Source organism: Tubulanus polymorphus, chromosome 9 (genome assembly GCF_964204645.1).
Source record: "Tubulanus polymorphus chromosome 9, tnTubPoly1.2, whole genome shotgun sequence".
Classification (NCBI taxonomy): Eukaryota; Metazoa; Nemertea; class Palaeonemertea; order Tubulaniformes; family Tubulanidae; genus Tubulanus; species Tubulanus polymorphus.
This window is the reverse complement of record NC_134033.1, coordinates 4,546,258-4,570,183: the sequence shown is the minus strand read 5'-3', so window position 1 is coordinate 4,570,183 and position 23,926 is coordinate 4,546,258. Positions and strand designations below refer to the sequence as shown.

At 37.1% G+C, this 23,926-nt stretch overlaps 2 protein-coding genes across 2 annotated transcripts; one reads left to right on the top strand and one right to left on the bottom strand.

Moving 5' to 3' along the window:
* Positions 1–3,052: 3,052 nt before the first annotated feature.
* Positions 3,053–4,042, top strand: LOC141911254 (FMRFamide receptor-like). Its single transcript, XM_074802242.1, has one exon. The coding sequence runs from the start codon at positions 3,053–3,055 to the stop codon at positions 4,040–4,042; it is 990 nt and encodes a 329-aa protein (XP_074658343.1).
* A 5,449-nt stretch (positions 4,043–9,491) lies between these two features.
* On the bottom strand, positions 9,492–15,230 carry LOC141911253 (uncharacterized). The gene is made up of 2 exons (XM_074802241.1): positions 14,930–15,230; positions 9,492–10,033 (listed from the first exon to the last, which is right to left on the bottom strand). The coding sequence occupies exons 1-2, from the start codon at positions 15,228–15,230 to the stop codon at positions 9,492–9,494; spliced, it is 843 nt and encodes a 280-aa protein (XP_074658342.1).
* Between the last annotated feature and the right edge of the window lie 8,696 nt (positions 15,231–23,926).

Sequence of the window (23,926 nt, the reverse complement as noted above, 5' to 3'; positions counted from 1 at the left end):
CCCGCATCGCTAGACCGTCTGCTATATTTCTTCGAAACGCATTTCGGATTACGTCACGATCTATCTGAGGATGAACTATTGGTCATGCGTAAAGTAGGGATACTGCTCAGCGTTTTAGACTCTTCCGCTAATTTTTTCGTCTACTGCGCGACAAACGGTGCCTTTAGAAAAACAGTTAAACAGATTTTACTGATAAACTATCTGTTTGATTCTAAATAGCATCTGAAAAAAACAATTTCTGTCATTTCCTGAAAGGATCGGACCAAAGCAATACTATCTATAGGCTAACTCAGCAAACTGTTAGTTGATAAACCCACCCATAGTAAGAAGAAAAACTAAGAGACGTTTCGACTAAATTCTATGAGCCATTTAAGAAAAAAAAATCAAATTGTTCATCGTCCAGAATTAATGGATAGATGAACCGATGACCGAAAATGTAACTGTGGTGAGCTACATCGTATCTTTGTGCGTAAAAAGTTAGACGTCGCCGACAGGAATTATAACCCGAAGTATATTGGCAACGCCGCAATATACTCGAATATAGTCAAATTGTGAATACGAACTAGACTACCTTGAAAAGAAGTATGTCCCTCAAAATTTGATATGTCTGCCCACACGAGACAATGATGATTATCCTAATAGCTTGTTTAGTAATCGCTGATGTAGTAACTTATCAAATGCTATTTCAAATGCTGTAATCCGTAAATACTATAGGCCTATCAGTCGATTTTCCAGGGTCAAAGCATCTGTTCTAGTCACCCATGGTTTAAATAAAGTAGGCCAGATTGACTGTTTGTAGACCTTCTTTTTATAAAACCGTGTTGGCCGTTGAACAGGATTCTAAATTCCCTTGATTTTCAATAATATGATGCGGATGCGTCAATCATAAAACTAGTTTATTTGTTGATTGTAATCTGCTTGTAATTGTTACATTTTACATCCATCCGCCTTTGATCTAATGTTATTTGTTGTATGAATCTGTATGCGAGGGGAATGAATGATGTGTGATTGTGTGTGTTTTTAAGGTAGCCCAATGCTCCAAACAAGCATTCTTGCTTTCGATTGGGCTATCCTTCACTAGATATTATAACATCTTGTCGACACTTTATTCATATTTGAACAAGATAAGCAGAATAACTAATGAAAGGGTGCGGAAACTTGCAGACTTGTTCGCCACAGACACGAGGACAATGTAACTCAGTTGAATTCACGATTAACGCCATGATGATGAACTGTGTTGTGTTTCGACGAAATCTTTCCTCACATATGGAAAACTAATCTAAACTGATAGAAAAATAAAGAGATTTATTTGTGATTTCTATTCGTCATTCGTCATATATCTATCTGAAGTCACAAATCATTCTTGACATAAATCAATGGACAATACTCACAAACCCAACCCAATTCACTCGTAATTTGTCAGGATAGTTGATTGTGTTAAGTGTTCAAATACCGGTATATCGAACAGATTTTCTCATTAATAATACAATTCTACGTTGAACATAAAGGAAACGTCGAAATAGAAATATTTTAGAGTGTGAATCTGCTAGCCATAAACAGTCCATCATACCGTTACACCTAAAACATTCAGGGAAGTAGCAAGGATGCAGTTTACGCCGATACCTACTCATTCCAACAGTGTTTGTTCATTTTCTTCGATAGGGAAATGAAAAATGTTCAAACTCGTATAGTCTTATTGCCCTTATCAACACATATACCACGACAACCTTAGAACATACCACGTGCTTTACCACATAATACATTCATGTTAATCAAAACAAAAGTTGTGATCATATCTAAAAGGGAACATTCCCTGTGGGTAAATTAGTTTAAAACAATAAACGGTAATATTTAGTAATTTAGTAAGAATATCTGAATCCAGATACGGTATCAATTCATTTTCAATCATATGATATCGTAACAATGACGTAAACTCGCTTCAATAATACGCGCTGTTACGGTGATTAAAGATTTAACTGTAAAAGAAAATTATACTGCGGCACAGTAGACATTACGATATAAATAAATATCACCTGAATCACTAGATTATCAATTATTAACAGATACCCAATAAAATAACATATTCATTAGATTACACAGACATTGAAATTCAAACCTAAACGTAAATCAACAAGAAAAGCAAGTTTTTCAACCTAAAGCCATGACAAGTTCATGATGAATTTTGGAAAATAAATTGATTTGGTGGACGATTACTACAACAGTACCCGGAACCGTTTATAAAAAGCGCTTTGTTTGCATCAGTGTTTTGCAAATTTGCGAAGTCATAATAAGGACATTTCATTAAGTGGAGCTACGTGTTCAGACAAATTGACATTTTCGCCGTTTCGGTAATGCGTTTGAGACATATCAGTAGTCGAATTCTATAGGAAAATTATTTTTAAGTTTAAAAAATGTGAAAAAAGTTATCACGAAGATAACAATAGCATTTCCTACCGATTGGACAGAACGCCCCAATTAATCATTCCTTGTACAGTCGACAGTGCCCGAGTCGGATAACCGTTCAACTTTGATGTTTGTTTGAAATATTGTTTGTGACATCCAACTCGGATGTCACTCAAGACATATTTTTACGTCCCAAAAGATCTGACTTAATTGAGAGAAATCTTCTGTACGATCCTAATTCTGGCTAAAAACCTTCAAAGTACTGTGTACACATCCATCCTATATTTTGCTGGAGGGGGTACTTCATTGTGTCAAAATCCCTCGATGTATATGTACACATTATGTCTAGTGCATATCGATACCGTGCAAGTCCAATTCATTCATTCAGGGAATTCTAAAATATTCTCGAATACGTTTTCTATTCTGAATCATATATATGTGTTACAGAAATCGAATTTCCTATTATGTTCGTCTCTAATGCGACAGGGAGATATGAAATAATTGTCCATGTTAGAAGCATATTTAACAATGGGAGTTAATTGAATACAATCCTTTTCAAACTACTTAACAATGGAACCTGTAGAACGCGTAAATAGTCTCTCTGATCAACTCTACAGAAAATAAGTGAGACCAAATTGACGGCTTTACAATGTCTGAAACTAATCAATCTACCACAACTCACGAGTGTTTGAGTCAACGTTTCTGGGATGATGCCGAACACCGAATACATATCAGAGCCATCGGTGGCACAGTTGTCTGTGCGACTGGTTTGATTTGTAACTATTTGAGTTTTATCATTTTAAGACGCATGTACTCGAGCGTGGTCGCTACATACTACTTGCTCAGTATTCTAGCTGTTGTTGATTCTATTTATCTCGTTCTCAGTTTTTGTTACTACAACCTTTCAGATTTGAATGGACTTTGGAAATTCGGCTTCATAAATTATCACTACCTGGATCCCGTTTTGCTCGCCCCTTATCCTAGGTATTACACGTCAGTGGCGCAGTTGACGGGTAAAATGTATCGAAACTGGTTGATAGCTATGATCAGTATTGAGCGCTGGTTACAACTGTCGTTCCCGCTTAAATCCAGGGCTTTAATTACCCCAAAAAGATGTAAGTTCGCTGTTGTGGGTTTGTTTTGTTTCTGTTTTATAACGCACGCGTATCATTGGCATTTCATCATCCTAAAATCTGTATACAATGATTGCCCGTTGTTTAATCGTATGATGCTCGGCCAGGCTGTTCATTCCGATGGACAGGTGATCAGTCGTTTGATGAACATCACATTCATCGTCGCGATGCCGTTTATATTCCTCTCGATTACTAACATCGCATTAATCCGAATCCTAATCAAAGCAACGTCACGACGTAAAAAGATTTCCCAGTCATCCTCGGTCGGTACTGGTGACATGCAGGCTACAATGTTAGCCCTGTCCTCGGTTATCATCTATCTTATCTGTGAAAGTCCAACAATAGCTGACCGCATTCTTATCATGGTAGGCATCCGGAACATGTATCTGAGCCCTTTAAAACCCGTTTTATCACAAGTTGACTCGTGCGTAAATTTTTTTCTGTATTGCCTATCAAGTGCAAAGTTTCGGCGTATTTTTAGCAATACATTTTGCAAATATCGATAAAAATGAACGAAAAAATTAAACCTTTCATTTGCAATCATGTAATCGATAAGCTACCAGTACATCAAAATCACGATTTACAATCAATAGGCATATATATATATATATATATATATATATATATATATATATATATATATATATATATATATATATATATATATATATATATATATATATATATATATATTAATAGGACATTATTTACGATAACCCGTTAATACTGGTATGAAATGATGATTTTAATGGGGATTTCTCAAAACTTGATTTTTTTTAGTTCGATAGGACTCGATAATATATAGAGATACACTGTTTGATATCGATTAGAAGATCAGTCAAAAAGCCGATGGAGTGCAGTGGAAGAAGCCCTGACCGTGCGCACAGTTACTAAACTAATCCCTAGGAATTGTTAAAACATGTTTAAATATGAAATTATCAGATGAGCAGAGTGGATTATACAGTAACATGTTCGTCCCTGGACAATTGTGTATAGAGATACCAGGTTTTCTACGTCACTGGTTTAGAAATGGCGTACAATGAAGTTTCATTAAAATCAGTATTTTTCAGTTCGATAATTACTCATAAAAGTGCAAGCTAGGGGCCAAAATATGTAGGCCTATTGCAAATGTGAATACAAGGTAGACAAGCATAAATTTACACATGAGAGCGTGATTTGTACTTCTTTCATGATAATTTTAAAGCGTTTAGGATTTTTAAGCATTTCATGATAAATTTTGACCAGTAAAGTCCGGACTCAGCTTTTACAGAGTCCAAATCCGTATTTGTTTGACCCCGGATTGTGTGGGGGTTCTTTTGTTCTCCTTTGGCGAGCTCTAAAAGAAAGAAAGCGTTAGGTGAATCTCGGCGTGATCTTTGGTTATTTTAGAAGTTCTGTGGAAACGATAATTCCCCCTTTTCAAAATAGACGACGGATGAAAAGTGAACGCAATAGTCCGCTGATGGGACTAAAGTCCCAAGTGGTCTAGAAATGAGTCATAATAATAACGGAGGGAATAACAATAGGGTTTTCTACCATATTGGTCAGAAAAGTATAATGAAGAATGAGTTTTACCAGTTTTTGATGCGATGCGGAGTTTGAACGTTTGTTAGTCTGAACGAAAGGTGGAACAACTTAGCAAGATTTCTCTGAAGTTTTTAAATAGAACTAAATAGAAAAGTATGTGGTGGTCGTCCTGCCAAAAACAAAGGATGTTTATAAATAAATCAATAGAATTTAGAGTATTGACATTTTTTTTTTTTACAAAAGGCAAAAAATCAAAATTATTCAGCCAAACAATCTGAAAAACTGAAAAAGTGTAGGAATTGCCTTCGTCAATTAATAAACACCAAATTCCATGATTAATATTTGCAGCTTTTCGTTTTTAATAATAAACTAATGATGATTAAATGGTTTTATTACACTCTACAGGAGAAGTAAATTTTGTAATTAACTTAATTAAAGTTAATTACGTTTTGTGAAACACCTAACTCGATTTAATCATGATAATTCAAACATGATTAGTGATTTAATCATAATTAAGGGTTAATTACGGTTTGTGAAGTCGGCCCCGGGGCTCAGTATTGTTCGAGCAACAGCAACATTTATACGATAAACCTCGAAAATGCAAAGTCTCTTGTCTGAAGGACGTGTTTTGCGATGCAAAAGTGGTGCTGTCACATCAGTCAGAAGAATGGTGCTGCATACTTTGGCAGAAGTTCTGGTCATGTGGTGCCATCTGAATATTATGTTATGTACGGGGGAATTCCCGTTTACAGGGACGCGTGTAAACTGCGGTTTATTTACCGGATGTCATCAATCCTAATCGTCGTTTATTGCGTTCACGAATAGATTTCATATCGATATTTAGTATTGTATAAAGAAGAGGATTCAGAGACGAGTTGATCGGAAAAAATAGAACGGCCAGCCAAGCGGCCACCTGGTTCGGTATCTCGACCGAAAATACGGCACAAAACTGAACGATTATTATCGGTAGCCAGCAAAATAGATTACATAGATTGATAACTCAACTCCTTCGAGCTAAAACCAGTTCGGTAGGATCGGCTCTACCCGAGCCCGACCTACTTTCAGATACGAGTCTATACATCTGAGCATACGTCGTCATTTTCGAAGCCAATATGGCCGCATTAATCAAGGCAAAAATAGCGAATGAATAGTGCCAGCCATTGACGTCGATTGTTAGTAAATTCATAGGCAAACAAACGCCGGTTGTACCGTAAAAAATGTCTCCTAAGTAAGACGACGATGACAGCGCTATAATAGAAACTATAACGAGCCAACAAATGCAGCAAATACCGATAACGTATTTCGGATTTATAATTAGTCTTCTAGAAAATGGGTTGTTTCAATAAAGTTACATTGTATAACACAATTAAACTGATCGTTTGTGCTGAAATCAGCTATGTGTCTGTCCGCTGCGCATCCAGTTTTAACCCGTCCATATAAACATAGCTCTCAATGAACGTGTCGCGCAACGAAATCACGAATTTGAAAGAAAAAACAATTTCACGAAACCATAAACAACACTGATAATATTTCGATGGCGCATGTTCTCATTTCTTCTATTATCAGTCCTTCGCTCCGAGGTAAGCGAAGTCCGAGATAAAGGTCGTAAAATATATCAGGAAATCAGAAAATGATTTTTGTTGTAGCCAGGATTCGGGGTTTACTGTATATCTGAAATGAACAGATTACGATACAGATTCAATGACCTTCAGTAGAAAATGAGAAAAGTCACGTGAAATGTGTCAAATGCACACGTTACGCGCGGGTCGCATCGAAACCGGTTTCATCCAGTTCACATTATGCATATTTCGTACCAATTAGCCAATCATCGACGAGTATAACTAATTATGCGTCCGATCACAGATGAGAATGTTTTGTCAGCACGGCCTGGTGTTAGCGGCATCATCAAATTTGATTTTTAAATTTTTAAATCAAATCATTAATTGCTATTAGATATTTCTAGTATCTGATTCATACTATATGGATACATACTTCATGCAGTTCAGAATGGATTGATTTCTGTTGAGCCGCGCAGTTTATAGAGCGAAGATGGATTATGACCAGTGCCCCCAATAGTTAGATAATATGAAATACGAAGCTTCATTGGGTTCGACCATTTTTGTCGTTCGCACAGATTATTACATTTGGGTGTCTTTTATATGTTCACACCTAGAGTTTGTCCCGATGGTATATGGTTTACCAGTCTGGACAGAGATGCTCAAACTGTCTCCTGTAAAAAAAGTAGACACCTCTTGTGAACATGTATGGAATCGCGCTGAAACGAATTTAAGATAAACTGTTCTCAAAAACTTAGCTGTTACTGGAAATTAAATGGAATTTGAATTAGTCTTCTTGTGCAGGATTTAGTTGGAATGGGATCGCGATCAAACTAATTACCGGATTTATATAAACAGTGCTAAAAAAACTGTTATCAAAAACACAAGGATTCAAATTGACTCAAGGATTATCATTGGAATTAGACATAAAACACACGGAATTGGATAAACTGTGTTAGAAAAACATTAACAGCTGAAATTATGTTTTATAGGTTTAATTAGTTTAGGAACTTACTCGGTGAGTTAGTAAGTTATAGAAATGCATGAATATTAAAACAATTTTAAATAAAATGCGTTAATTAGTAAATGGGGTGCTATTTACGTCAGGGTCCTGTGGGTCTCTGGGTCTACAGATAGAAATAGCAGTTTGTTTATTACTTATGCCTCATATCTTTATTTCATGTTCCTGTATTTCATGCTTCTTTTATTCCAGGGTTTCTCTCTATTTTAAGGTTTTTTTTTTTTTTACAGAATTTCCGATTTTTCAAGACAACGCCTTTTATGTAAATATTTTACTTGAAATAAACATGACAATTTCAGGGTCATCGCTGAGACAAGACCCCAGAGGACTGGGCCACAGAGTACGTGTCTTCACCCCCAGCACACAACAGAGTGGCCCGATTCAGGTACGGCCTGTATGTTCTACTTAAGTGAGAAGAACAAGACCCCCTAGTCACAGAAGATTGATCCTTAAGTTGAATGATGATGACAGAGTGACTGAAGAATTCCGGTGTGACCTAGTGTATATCATGTCTCTCAATTTCAGTATCCTCCTCCCTACCCCAAAACCCTAGCCTGAATGGGTAGGCCGAATATATAGGTTAGGTTAGAATACTTAGTTGATAGATCTTTGAATTAAAACATAATTTCAGCTGTTGATATAAAATACAGAATTTGTAAGTTTAAGTGGAATTTTTTAACAATAAAAGTTGCATTTATTTACAATTGAACTGAATTGAAAATGTTTGACAGTTTGTGAGTTAAGTGTGATTTGAGTAAGATGAAGAGTTGAACAGTTGAACTCTACTCCTTATGAAATACAAATGACATTTACTTACATACAACTGGTTTCGGGTTCAGACAGCCGGTTTCGGTCGGGCCCTATTCGTGTGGAACCTAGATTTCTGGTTTTATATGGGTGAATTATTTTATTGGTATTTGAGCTGATTTTGGGCGCGCGATTTTGTTTTGATGTCGATATTTCTCGGGTATATTTTTAGAAGACGCGGCTTTTTAATTGATGATTCAAATCACTCGTTTCTTGTTATTTTGAGGTCTCCTCTCAATTTTGTATAATCTCGTAATGGGACTGTTTGTTGTCGTACCAGTGAACATCAGTGTTTTATTGCAAAAGATAGAAATTCATTACAGAAGACAGAATTAGATTCAACGATTTATTACAATTATTCTATATGTAGATTATAGTGGCTACGAACTTTTTTTAAGTCATCATTTTGAAGCCATTTCGCGCTGTTTTATTTTTGTCACGGTGACTCTAGGTAGGTAGGTCTCTGTCTATTGTTATCCCACGGAGTCAGTTCCTCCAATTTCACAACCCTCTCGTTGTCAATTCGCTACGATACTTATTATATATCACACAATTACGCATATACGCTTGAATTCATACTGTGAGCAAATATCACAAAGTATCGCAATTTGCTTATTATGTAATAACTAAGACCGTCGGAGATAGTGATACTGTGACATAAAGTGCAAGAACGAAGGCAATCGGGTTAATTGGATCCATATAGAGATTTGATGTTCTAAAAAAAATTAATTAATTAAAAAAATAATTAATGTACGCAGTTTTAAAGATACCTTCAACAGTTCTTTTAATAAATTCGCAATGACAACATCCATTTCAAAGTACCTGGCTCATGTTGCATTAATCATTATCTTTATGTTCCCAGCAACTTTAAGTATCGAGAGTGATTTTTGCAAATTCAGTTCCATCTTTGTAATTAACTAGTTTAGTGATCAAACGGCAATCACACATTTTAAATTCTCGTCAAAAGTGGCGTAGGGGATGGGGCTCTGAAATAAAAAAAAAACCCGGACGGATCCAAAATATATCTGTTTCGCTCGACGGATTTTAAATTGGCCGCCTTCTCAACAGTTTTATTGCAGTTTCTCTAAAATTATCGTTCGCTAAGTAATAGATAAAGAAATTTACAGACGAGTTCAAGGTCGGTAAAAGATCGGTAAACAGTACTTGAAGCATATAAATGGTGGTAGAGTATTTAATAGGTGGCATTTTGAAGAAGCGACCTATGAAATCGTTATAAGATCGGAACGAAGCAGGGATTTCACAGACGATAAACAGAATAACAATAGCTACAGCTATCCTGATAGCTTTCACGTCTAGCCTTTGTTCGCCTTCGTGTGTCATTTCTTTTCTCCTAGAACTTATCTTTCTCAGAGTCCATATCAGATGGCTGTTGAAAATTATTAGCAATAAAGCAGGTAGGATTTCTTTATACAAAGGACTAGCAAAGTGATCAATCCACGTAAATATTTCAGTGAGAAAGTATCTTCGTATGGGATCGCTTGCTCCGCGGATGGATTTTATGACGACTTTATTACATTCGTCATAAAACCAGATACCTACTGTAGTACCGATAATCAATGGAGAGCCTAAGATACCAAAAATAATATAGAGACAACAAACTACAATTCTTACCCTTGGTATTGTGGAATGAGTTCTAGCGAAGAATGGCCTAGCGATAGAAAAAGACCTTTCTAAAACTACCAGTACAGTTATCCAGTTCCTTGTCACTTGCGCTGAGGTTCTCGGTAACCAAGCTACCCGATAGATCCATGGCCGAACACCCCAACTCATACTCGTAGGAATCAGGAACATATGACTACCCTGGGTCAAACTGGAGACAATGAAACGAAAAGGCTCTTGAATTATGTGAAATGTAAGAAAGATTATGTCAGCCACTGCCAGACATCGCAGAATGTACAGCGATATGTGATTTGAAGTTTGGCGACGTAAAATCACAATGCTGAAATTATTCAAAATTATTCCGACGATACTGATAGGAAAACCTCCAGCTAGTTTTACGCTGATTGACAATACGTTTTGGAATACGTAAGGTGTGCAGGGATTTCTAGTAGTTGTAGAGAGTAGTGAAGTCGTCTGCGAACTGAAATTCATCGTGAGAGAGAAACCTGTAATCTATGAAATGGAACACCTACCAATGCGTCACGTAATATGCACATTCTATGAATGCTTGTATGTATATATTTTCACGATCTCTCTCTTTTGAAAACCTCAACCGTTCGGAATTTCTGGACCGCCACGTTGTTCGTCAATCGCTAAACGTTATCCGCTATTGGTTAATCGTCATACGTTATTCGCTATTCGTTATTGATTCGGTGGTACCGAGTAGTTTCTTCATCGCAACGCGCGTAAAAGTCATCGAACAACTGTAACACGTGTAGACGACTCAAGTTTAGTTTTACACAATGGATGAATTCAAGCTTTTTAGAGACGAAATGTATAAACGTGAAATTATTTATTACATTGATATCTTCAACGGTAAAAAAGCCTTTGATTTTATAAACCTAGTTCTACAAAAAAAAACCATCTGTTAGTGTAGCAGCAGTGGTGGTTTCATAACGATATGTATCATGTTGATATAGTTGTAAGTGTTTGGAATTCTCGATTCTTTAGGTTAACGAACTCTTCGAGATCGGCCTACTGACGAATTCTTGAATTACTCCTGGATTATTTTGGTTCAACATATGTTCATGAGACAGAATGTTTATCCAAACTAGTTTCTACTTTCTAGAGAGCTCACAGAACAATATTAAAATACTCTCAAAATCGGAGTATTTGTAGTTTTTGAAAAATTAGTTGAGATTATTTGAGATGATGATTTTGATGATTTCATTGCTCACGCGAATCGTTTTGTCCTTAAATAACATTATCAAATTTTTCGGAATATCGAAACGTTTTATTGAATCTTATTCGTAGAAGAACAATTAATTAATGAACCCAAATATAACCTTATATTGTCACATTTACACGTGTATTATATTTACGTGTATTATGTTTGTATATATTTGTATAAGATGTTGTTTCCAAAATAAAATATAAATCATGTTCAGTTTCACAACATAATAGTTTACGTGGAGCAAACCCGTCCAAAAACCCGGTTGGCTTACATGTTAAAATCGATTCGAATGAGTCTAAGTTACACACAGTCAACAGTTGGGTCGGAATTAAAGAAACCAGAATCATGCATCTTTAAGCGTCGATTTTTCAGATCAGGCTATAACCAGTACTAAGTCTTCGCCTAAGTTTCGTCCGACATGGTTCGAATCCGACTCTGAAGGACCATTTTTTTAATATTTTGGAACTCATTCATTAAGGAATATGGTTGCTAATATAAGGTTTACTCACTGTAAAAACTGTTATATGCAGAAATAAACGTAAATAAATAATCGAATGTGTACTATTTAAATAAGTAACATCAGTTTTTGGTTGCTCGTGGCTTGTATCATCTGTCTGATGCGCGATCGATTAACCCTATCTAATTCTGTAGCCGGGAAATCCCCTGGTCAGCATTCACATGTCGGGTGCCACCTCGCATGCCAGCAATCGTTCTGCTGTCAGTGTCATTTATCCGGGATTCGAACCCACCCGCAGAATTCATTTACTGTTTCGAACGGTCAGCGCCGGCCCTACGAGCATTATTGGTCCGGTCACAAATTGTCATTGAATTTACTAGGGGTTAAATAATACTGGTTAGACCAATGGTCGTTCAGAATATACGACTTAGCCGCAGTAAGTAACGATAACGATTGAGACATTGCTACGAGAATACGAAAGCATTATTTCATATAGGAAACTGAATTTTTTTCTTATATTGCACCGAGTTGAGCGGTTATATACGACTCGGCCAGATCCGACTTAGGCAGAGTTTACTGTACTACTATTCAATGGCAGTCGTGCGGTTCGGTTTTATTAAAAACTGCTGTTGCTGCTGTGACAACTGCCTCCTGTCAGATAATTATAGAAAATACAGGAATGTTATTTGATGACGGATCTCAGAGGTCATTCATAACCCAATCATTATAAGTTGATCAATTTCAAGACGAGAGACGAGAATTTTTCTGGTTTTGGTGCTTGATCATCAGGATTCAAAGAAGTTGATAATTATTACTTTGAATGTTATTTTTGTCGAAGAGGAACGTTTTGAGCTTGATGCGTTAGTTGTCCCTGTTATTACTAAACCTATGTCAGTTCAAGTTACATCCTATTCTAGAATTCCTGAGTTCAAGGGTATAACATTAGCACATAGCGTGAACAGTGGTTCAAATTCTTTCAATGAAGCGTTATTAGTCGGTTCAGATTTTTACTACCAGTTAGTAGATAAATCTAATGTTATACGGTCTGAATCTGGCCCAGTTGCTGTAAACAACAAGTTAGACTAACCGGTCCTTGGTTGGGTATACCCGGTGGCGACGTTCATAGGCAATTATATTTTTTTCTGGAAATGATTATTTGAAATGGCGAAATATCGAGTCGGGTCGTTCGTGCCCGAGAAACAGGGTTTTCTTTTGCAGTGGCCTTACCCACTAAGAATAGAATAACCTATCCGTATGGAATTTCATTTAGTTATTTTAAACTATCTGTGAGTTAGAGCCCGGAAATGAATTTCACAAAATGGATTTCTGCGACCTTGACCTTGGACCTACAGGACCCAAAATCTAATCAGATACTGACCAAGGACAACACAACTCTTTGAATTTAAAGAAAGTCTGTCAAAGGGTTTAGGTGCTAGGGCACGGAAAACACTGCGGACAGATGGACGGACGACGAAGTGAATACAGCATGCCCCAACAACGCGTTGTGAGGGCAACCAAATCTAGAACCTATATTTATGATTAATCTCTCTTTATGTATGATCGTGACCATTTTCCATGTTTTTGTTTCGGTATGATGTCCGCGACGTTATTACGCCGATCGAATAATTTTAGTCGAAAAGAACTTTGTTTTTAACCCACGTCGATAAAACATTGAAATTAACTAGTAAAGCGACGCCAGCTTACAACAAAAAAACCATCGACGTAAATCCACGTTAGTATTTCGACATCACAGTCTTCAACGCAGGATCGACGTCGAAAATTCGTTGTGTACCTGCTGGCACTACCGGTTTAATTGTTTCATGATCAGCAATCAACATTAACTTTAAAACATTACATTCACTGGTGCAGTCATTTACATGTTATACGTGTACCTAACGTAGAACCCAATATTGATTGGATTACAGAAAATATCATGTCCATATGACCAAGTGGTACAAGGTAGTAAATTCAACTTATCAAAATTTGAAAAGGAACATATATTTTTTTCATAGAGATGTGCCTGTTCCTATTGACTTCCATAATTTACTTTGTTTTTTCTTAGCTAGCGTTGTGGCTAAAGTTTGAAAAGAATTTAGAATTAATTTGTCAAACGTTAAAGTTTATATGAGGAGAGAAAAAACTTTTCCCACTGCCTGTTCCTATTCACCCCGTTTTACGGTAACGAGTAATACATAACTAAAATCAATTACGTACCAGATTAGATCTTAAATCAACACATTTTCAAAACCTGGTCGATATGACCTGACGTTACAATGGTGAATATTTCCAGGGGTGCTGGAGATGGATACCTGTATTTCTGCCTATTTCAGACGAAAACTTCTGAATGCCAAATGTTAAAATATGACAATAAGAATATGACAATAAGAGATCATTTCGTGACATTAACGTTGCAAACATTTATTCATATTTCCAACGATTCTGATTTTCTTTTACATCGAGTAAATATACATTTCGTGTATATTCATTGAGACGTGCTAAAACGTTGTACATTCATCTGCTTCCACGTCAAACACAATATCGATGGCCTTTAAGGTTCACTAGCATTAATAGCGGGTGTAGGAGAGTCCGTTGTCTCTTTGGACTTAATTTTGTTATTCATTCGATCCCTTAATCGGATGTTGCTACGAGTGCCATCTGTCGACCAAATAAGAAACTTTTCAGCAAACGCTTCCCTCACCTTTCGACTGGCCAATGCGTAAATGAGGAAATTGACTGAATAGCTTATTTCTGAAAGAATGACGGATATTGAACTCGATACCAATTGCAGAACTTCTCGTAAGTGTGGGAGCACGGTAACTAGAGTGAGAGAAACTATAGTAGGAAATAACAGAACGAGAAAAACCAGCATTACGAGAAGCATAAGACGAGTAACTCTGTTATTGGTTAATTTGACGGCGGCGATCGGCATTCTAGCACTGCGGAGTCTCAAAACTGCAACTATACTCACGCAACAAAACGTTATAATGATAAAAGGCAGGTAGCCCATCATTAGAGTCCCTAAAGCGCGTGAGTCGTGGCGTCGATTGGGTATCCTACAACTGGTGTCGTAGTTCATCCATGGACGCAGGGAACCGTCGATTAACACTACGCAAAGGACGCTAAGAACCGTGCAACAGGTGGCGCCACGGGCCGATCTACGGCGACACAAACGCGACGCTGACATCGGAAAACAGACAACGATAAAACGTTCAATACTTATCAATGTTACTAACCAACTGCTCAAAGCGGCAAAATACATACTTATGTATTTCATAAAGCTCTTTGCGAACCCTCCAAAGACCACGATGACCAACGGTCTACCCGAAAGGGCGCTGATGTAATTAATCCAGAAAATACTGTGCAGTATCAAATTACCGCCGTCGCTTATGGCTAGAGCTGCCAGGTAGACCGCGAACGAGCTCTTGCGCATTTTCGGCATCATCATAACGATTAATGATACGATATTCGTCATCAGACCGAAGACAATAAAGAACGAGGTGCAAACAATGTGTACCCACTTTATCGACCGGTTCATAGTGTTCACCAAATCCACTGGATAGACAAAATAGAAGTAGCAGGACGCGCCATAGAGGTGTCGTTCTTGGGGATAAGTTTCATTCGCGTAATTTGAAGTCGAGTTCATTTCTTTATCGACGTATTTGTTTTAACTCGTGAATATATCTCATCAAAGTTCAACTAATTGATTGGTATTTTCTTCTTGTTCGCGTGATTCACGATCCACACACGGCTCCTTCACGACGGATCTTGGGTAAAAAGTTTTTATACACCGTTTTGAAATCAATTAGAAACTCTACGATGACGGCGCTGCAAAGAGCACACAATGTAAATTCCCGTTCTTATAGAAATAGTCAGCTTTCGAAAATGCAAGTTTTTGGTTCTCGATCCGTTATAAATAATCCGATATCGTCAGTAAAAGTGTTTGTCATGGACCAAATTGCGGCGGTAAGAATCTTCTGGTGATTTTATTTACGATGGGAGATACGCCAGCTGCGTGTCACACATCAATCTGATTGATAGTAGTGTCACGCCTCTTCCGTAGCCACGCCTCTCTCCACCGAAAGTGCCGCTTTTATAAGCATATCCACAGAAATGTTTCTTTGTATTAAAATAACGATAAAACAGAGTAATTGCCTAGTCACCACTCCGACCAGTACGTCAGTGACCTATGGTCTGGTAGCATTGTTTGCAAGGCAGCATTTTATTTCGATGCATTGAACAAGTGTTTTGGACGACTTGCTCTGTATAAGCCCGAGTTCTGAATAGTGTCATCTAGTGGATCTCCGATTACCCAAACAACTTTGACTGCCCCCACTTCATGTGGGCACAAAATATCCCGGCAGCCCATGTCCAGGTATTCTGCATTTTAATATATTTCATAAATTAGACATTCGACGGTCATTCACAAATTTGTAAGGTTTCACGGTTAGATAAAAAAGAAAGATTCGACTTTTCCTGGATGTGCAACGTGAGGCATAGGAATATGTATTAGATGATTACTTGAAATACAGGATATTTGAGGGTGGTATATTGGGGGTTAACTGTATTGTAAAACAAATAAGTCACATAGACCTACCATTCAATCCAATCATCCACACTGAAGGTACTCTTCTTCTCCCGGGATAGTGTCAATGACAGGTACATACACTGCACTCACTCTGTTCGCTTTTCCATTTTTTTAAACTAACCGTTGTTAATTCGTTATTTTATTGCTCATGCTCCATTGCTCTAGAGATAATATTATATATACTTGCAATGCGGTTTGCGTTCACAGGCAAAAGTACACTGTCCTTTTAAATACAAAATCCTCTAGAAAAATAATCAAAAGTACGCCACATTTTGATCTCGCCTTTGAGATCATGATGATCTCTAGGGTGAATTCTAGGTCGTGTTCTTTTAATTTTTGATTAGATAAATTCTCGATTAAAAAAAAAAAATTGTAACGTGTAGATAGTGGGTTCTTATTATTCGTTCAGCGCGTTTGAGTGCGTTTATTCTACTGAAGGAGTAAAGGATTTTGTATCAAAGGCGTTTCTAAATACTAATTGGAGAAAAGAATGATCTGGGAATCTGTGCATTTTTTCACGGAGATCAGGGCGTTCCAAAGGGTCTTGGTTTTAATTGAACCTTTCAAATTCATGCATTATTATTTCATCAATTATCTAACACATAGGTGTATATCACAGTGCAATAGGTCACACCTCATGTGATAACTTTCAATTGTCATAATTTGTCGTTGTGAAATTGTGTGAGATGTAATTACGTTCATCCTCAGTTATGTGGATAAACAACACCCTTGCAATTCAGCTAATCAAATTCCCATCCTCTGCGATAACCTTTAACTTTTACAACTGTTCCTAAATCACTTATATTCTCAACCTCCTGATCATCTTCATTGACTTTTCTACTCTTGTCTTGTTTCTAAATGCAATTTTAGAGGTTTAATTCAGAGTAAGTAACTGGGAATAACAAATAAACTAGTTTTCTCAAATAAATGTGATTTTGTCTATTCCGGGTTACAAAATCGGAATTAATCTCCGAAAAATCGCTTTTAACTAAGGAAACTAGTTTATGAGTTACTGACTCGCAATAAACCTCAAAATGTTTTTTGCTTGACCACCATAAGCCCTCTTTCTCTCTTTTTTACTTGATCATCTTCAAAGTAATATATGAACCCTTTCAGTGCGCTTAACGATACGATTGATCATAACATTTGTCTATAGGAACGACTCCAAATTGTGCGGCGACGGTGACGACCGACCACCACAGAACAGACAACGTAGAGTACGATAGATTTGACTTTAATTCCCCAAAATAGTATACATTACGAGATATTTATAGAAAGCACTGAAAATACGATTCGGTTGATCGGTTTTCGACACGGATTAACGTTGGTGACTACGACTGTTCTCGACGACATTCTTCTACATCGACTTAAATCTGTGTATGGTTTTGGAAACACACTCACAGCTCTTGTGAGTTCCTATATTATAAACCGTATTTAAACAGTAATCGAAGGAGGTGAAAGTTCGGCTTCTAAACCTTTAACCTGTGGTATTAAAAAAAAATAATATCCGGTGATTCTATTCTAATGTTTACACAAATCACGCAGTGCTTGTTTCGTGAAAATCGTTTTTCTGTTAGACGTTTTGTGTTACCTAAATACCCGGTAACTACCGCAACTACCCGGAAATTTGAACGGAACAATGTCTTCTGTGATGTGATTTTCTTGACGAAATAGAGGAAAGATGCAGCTGTTCATGTTATAATGATAATAACAACAACAACAACAACAACAACAGCAGCAGCAGCAGCCAGCAGCAGCAACAGCAGAGGCAGCAGCAACAGCAGCAGCAACGATGTATATAGACGTGATCCTTATACATAAAACGTGCCTCGGGGTATACTGATTAAACTAATATTCAAGATATCATTCCTAATTCATTGATGGATACTAAGTTTAACGGTGAGTTCAACGGCGATGAACTAGTGGAATTTTTTCGTAGTCGTCGGCGAATTCTGAAATCTCCATAATCTTAAAACTTACTAAAAAATCTAGTTTAGCTACAAATGACTTTCATTTTGAATTCATGCTTACTCATTAAAGTTAACGATTTTAAAGGTTAATTTTTGGAATTTCTATTTACAGTTTGAATACATTTCGACCAAAGTATACATTTGCTAAAAATTACCGATTTTGTTGTGATGTCTCTACACAAAGATGGAATGTAAATGAAGACAGCGCACTGCGTCAGTGGCGCGGGGTTGTAGTGACCTACATCCGTCTGCTGCATCTCTACACTAACGAAACGGTGGATTATGATGAAATGAATTATTGTTGCAGTAAATTAAATGTTCTTCATTTCACAAATGCCGAAACCATTACAATAATGATGTTAACACGTTATTACGTTTTGTATACGTATTATCGGTTGTTGTTTGTCCAGTGGCACCCTCTAACGGAATGTAATCACACGTTTATTCAACAGTAGCGTAAGAATAAACATCATCTGCCATAGGTTCATCGGTGTCCTCCGTTAACTGAAGATACGTGGTCTTCAAAGCTTCAGGATTCATGTATTGATCTGTGTCTGTATCTTCCCCGGCGCTGGGAGTTGTGTGTATGCCAATCGTGCCTTCAGTACTCATGTAGGTATCTGCCTCGATCCCGGGTCCCATATCCATATAAGGAGTTGTATCTTTGCCATGTCCACCTTCGGTATTCGTGTATATATCCTTGTCTATACCGGGTCCCATATCCATATAAGGAGCTTTATATTCAACAGAAGCGTAAGAATAAACATCATCTGCTACAGGTTCATCAGTATCCCCCGTTAACTGAAGATACTTTGTCTTCAAGGCTTCAGGATTCATGTATTGATCTGTGTCTGTATCTCCTCCGGCGCTGGGAGTTGTATGTTTGCCAATCACGCCTTCAGTACTCAAGTAGGTATCTGCCTCGATCCCGGATCCCATATCCATATAAGGAGTTGTATCTTTGCCCTTTCCTGCTTCCATATCCATATAAGGAGTTGTATCTTTGCCCTGTCCACCTTCGGTATTCGTGTACGTAGCTTGTTTTTTAATTTTGGGATTTGTAAGTCGCCTCCCTTCCCTCCAGGGAAAGCCCTTTAAAAATCGGACCTAAAAAATCAATCCAGGGGACAGTTGCACAGTCGTGACTTAAGTCCAAAAGTGGTCTTAAATCTTAAGACTGGTCTTAACTTGTTAGATTGGCTATAGAACTAAGTTGGTCTTAGACTGGTCTTAAGTATAAGCCATGACTATGCAACCGGCCCCAGAGTACACTGAGGTAGGTGGGACTTGAATCCAATGAGTTCCTCCATTTGTATATTATATGGATCAATACAAATTAAAGTTCAAGTTCATTTGTTGATGGTATAAAATCCGAACAATACAGACGAAACGAAAAATAGGAACCTGGTTTTGAGTCATCTGAAATAGCCAATTCCTGTGGACCGGACCAATTCAATTCAATTAAGAAAATGCGTACCGGTACAATAAATAAATAAACCGCTGTTGATTTTTCGAAGTATTGATATCCACGAACATAATTATACTATTATAGAATGTTTAAAAGGAACTGCTTTTAATAACAGTATGAATAAACTTACTTCACAAACAAGGAAGTACATTTTTAACTTGTGAATGGTCGAACCCCAGTTATTCACAGTAACCTGTGATTTGGATATTCTCGGAGCTTTCCTTCTTTATTTATTTATGAAATGACGTCACAAACTTTCAGTTTCGCGCCAGTATGCGCGCCATGATTGATGATTGCTATTTCCACCGGTGTTATCTTTAAGTAACTTCAAGTTTAAAATAGGAAGCACAGTACACCCATAGAAACTACGCGCAGAAAGAGACTGTTATCTTATTATCAGAGTTTAACATTTCGTTTCAAAGTTGTTAGTATTCAAATCTAATAGAAGATGATTTTTATGTGACGAAACTCAGTGGAAAATATGTCAAAATAAAAATCAGCAGGAATCCTACTGACTTTAAGTTACAATTTATATTTATATTCACTATTGTTGCTTATAATTATCCTTTGGTTTGCTTCCCTTTAATATATTTAAGCGTGTAACTGTTTCTACGTTAATTCTCTTTAGTTTGTATCATCTGTGATTAATTGAATTAGTCTCTTTGTCTCTGGATTGTATACATATCTCATAATTTTAGCTGTATCTCGTTATTCCTGAAGATGAATATTAGGATATAGTCGAGACGCTGAATAAGCTTATATCTCGAAGTTACATTTTCGGACTTTTTCCTTATCATTGTGGGATTCTCTCTACATCGCGTCAACACGGATATAGTGTTTTATCAATCGTGATCGTGCTCGTACCTACCCGTTTGAGCCGGAGAGAAGCTGAGAAAGTTTTTCACACACTGTTCCCGAAAATCGACGGTTCATGAATTTACATACGCTACACATGTATGTCTATACATAGATTTTACCCATTCCCTTAACGGAGAGTAATTGATAGAATCATCTTGTTATCCATTGATTATGAGAAATCAACAATGGATTCCATAAAAAATCCCCAATCCATGAACCATGACTGTTCGGACCAGTGACATGAATGTGGTTTAGTTTTGATAATAATAAGAGAAACAATAACATTTATTTTTCTATAGCGCTAAATCTCATAATGACTCAGAGCTTTAAACTTTACACAAACTATACGTAATTTTTATTAAGGCTTTATTACTGAATGTTTGACACTGACGAAAATCGATGATTGTTCGGAGAAATCTAGTAGGATATTGAAATATTTACGACACGTTCTCAGCGAGACCTTGTTATATTCGATGAAAATCGTCGGAAATTCGTTTTCCCAAATCTACTTATCTGCAACCAGACCATCTTCCCCCGAAAGGGATTCGAACCTGAAGGCACCGAGATTGCCACCCTACGAAACCACGCTAGAACGAGTGCGCAGCTTTACGCAGCTTCACGCGAAGCTTCACGCGCAGCTTATATGATGTCATTATTAGCAAATCAGAAATTCCGTTTCATTTTAGCCCGGGTTTTCCCATTTATGGTTCTTCCGTGGAATTTGCCTCAGCGATTATGCAACGAGCAATCTGATTGGTCCCGCAAGTTTTCGCCTGCGCACCCGGTCTAGTGTGGGAGGGGGGTTCGTGCCGTGGCTGAGTGAAGCGATACCATCAGGTTCGAATCCCTGCCGATGGAGGATGCAGCCAGATTTGTGAAAAAAAACAGGCTAATAACAAATTTTGTGATTAAAAAGTGAACGCGACTTTTCTTTGAAGAACTTTAAATAAAAGTTTTCGAAGTTTATTCATGAATCGTAAGTTCACTTCGTTCTTTCCCTGTCAAATTATTTATTAGCTCAAGACGCTCAAGACGTCGTTATCTTATTTTCATTCAAAATGGTTGGCGTGTTTTAAACAATTTTATCTTTTCTTATCATTTTTAACCTATGAAAACTATATATATTCTTATTCAGAATGATTGAGAATGTGGTTTTTGGGAATTTGTTTACCTCTGGGGTGTAATCATGCCCCTCCCCAAATATAGGTCAACCAATGCTCAAATTCCATAGAAATGAACTTTTTTCTAGAATATTGGGCCAAAATAGATAAAGATCGTTGTTCTACTACAACTGTTCTATCAAAGATAACAACGTCCTTGGTCCATTAGCAATTTTAATTTTTGAGCCAAGATATGGTCCCCAGGGCTGGGTCATTGGTGACCCAAATCCGAATGTTGTCCGATTTCGCCCATTTCCTGTTCTTATGCGTTTCCTCTCCTTTTTGCCTTTTGCTGTCCATCCAATAAGTATACTATATCTGTACTGCATTTCATTTCTCCATTTGATGGATAAGGCCGGGGCCACCAAAAAATGAAAAAAAGCATTTGAACAGTTTATATAGTCCTACAATAGAATCAAGTACCACGTCTCTGTATATGTAATTATCTTAACACTAAGAAATCACGCTAGAAAGCATAGAAAAGCATAGAACCAATGTGCCATCTAGCATTAAGAACTGTCGAAACGTAAGTTACGGCGGATTAGAAGTGATTATTCTTGTCATGCTCTACAACCAGTTGAAAAATTGAGAAACAAGGCATTCGCAAAATACGTGACCTCGACGCTGCTACAACCAGCCTTGCTTTTTCCTTTCTTTGCTGCTAATTTACATGATTACGTAAATTTCGTTCATTTAATTCAGAGTTCGTCTGGTTACTACCAAAGAAGCGGTTCGCTCGATAAACGGGGTAATTATGAATTTAACTTATAATATCAAACTTTCGCGTGAAATATAGTCGCCGGATCCAATGCACAATTAATACCCACTTAACGTGGGGTAAAACAAAAGACACTTAGGAATGATTAATAAATTAATCATAAGATACGCAATACCACAGCCACAATACCATTGAAATCGATTCATCATGAGGAAATACCATGATTTCTGTCAGTTCACCTTAATTGGAAAATGTCACTTACGATCTCTGTTTAGGGACCTTCAAATTTAGGGGGGATCCGGACTTCATTTAAATTTTCCCGATGCACAAATGCACAAACAAGGAAGTAAATTTTGAACTTGTGAATGGTCGAACCCCAGTTATTCACAGTAAGCGGTGATTTAGAAATTATCGGAGCCTTCCTTCTCTATTTAGCCTATTCATGAAATGATGTCACGAACTTCCAGATTTGCACGAGTCCACGCCATGATTGGCGATTGCTATTTCCACCGGTGCTATCTATCTTAGAGTTATCTTTTAAGTTTAAAATAGGATGCACAGTACATCCATAGAATTTACGCGGAGAAAGGGACTGTAATTTATTATCAGGGTTAAACATTTCGTTTAAAAGCTGTTAGTTGTGGAATATGATAGAAGATGAATTTTATGTACGAAAAAAAGTGGAAAATATGTAATTATAATAATCAGCAGGAATGCAATAGGGTTTCAGCGAAAGCAGCAGAAACCCTAATAATAATTTATTTCTTAAAAGCTTTACGTGATTAAGTGATCTTGTACTTGAATAACACGCTGATGCCTATTTTACAGTTTGTACGTACTCTTGAACGTAGGAACGGGTCCAACATATACATGTTAAATTCGCTGACCAGTTCTGAATTTTAAATGGTACTTTTAGGCTAATAGTTGTTAGTTCGTGGTAGTAATATATCACATTTGGCAATAACTTAATGAAACTTTATTTAATCATTATATAGCCGTAAAAACGATTACAAAATGCTCGATATATTGGCAACTATTGTGCGTCATCTAAAGTGGAAGTGCACTACATCTTTAAAGTCGTTTTTTCTTTGGGGTATTTCCATGCAGTTATAAATTAGAATGTCGCGTGAGTAGCTGCGCAATATTTGCGTTAGACTGGAGCAAGTGAATTCAATTCAAGATTGTTGAGATTTGCAAATCGAATATAATTACAGTTATATAATTACAGCTCAATATCATACGTCATGTTTTGGTCTGATAATTTTGGAACTAAAGATATTGTTGTTTTTGTGGTTCTATATTAAGATCACAGGTAATTTATTAGCAAAATCTGCTTAGCTTTCTTCCTAAAGGCACCGTTTGTTGCGCAGTAAACGAAGAAATTCACGGATGAATCTATAACACTGAGC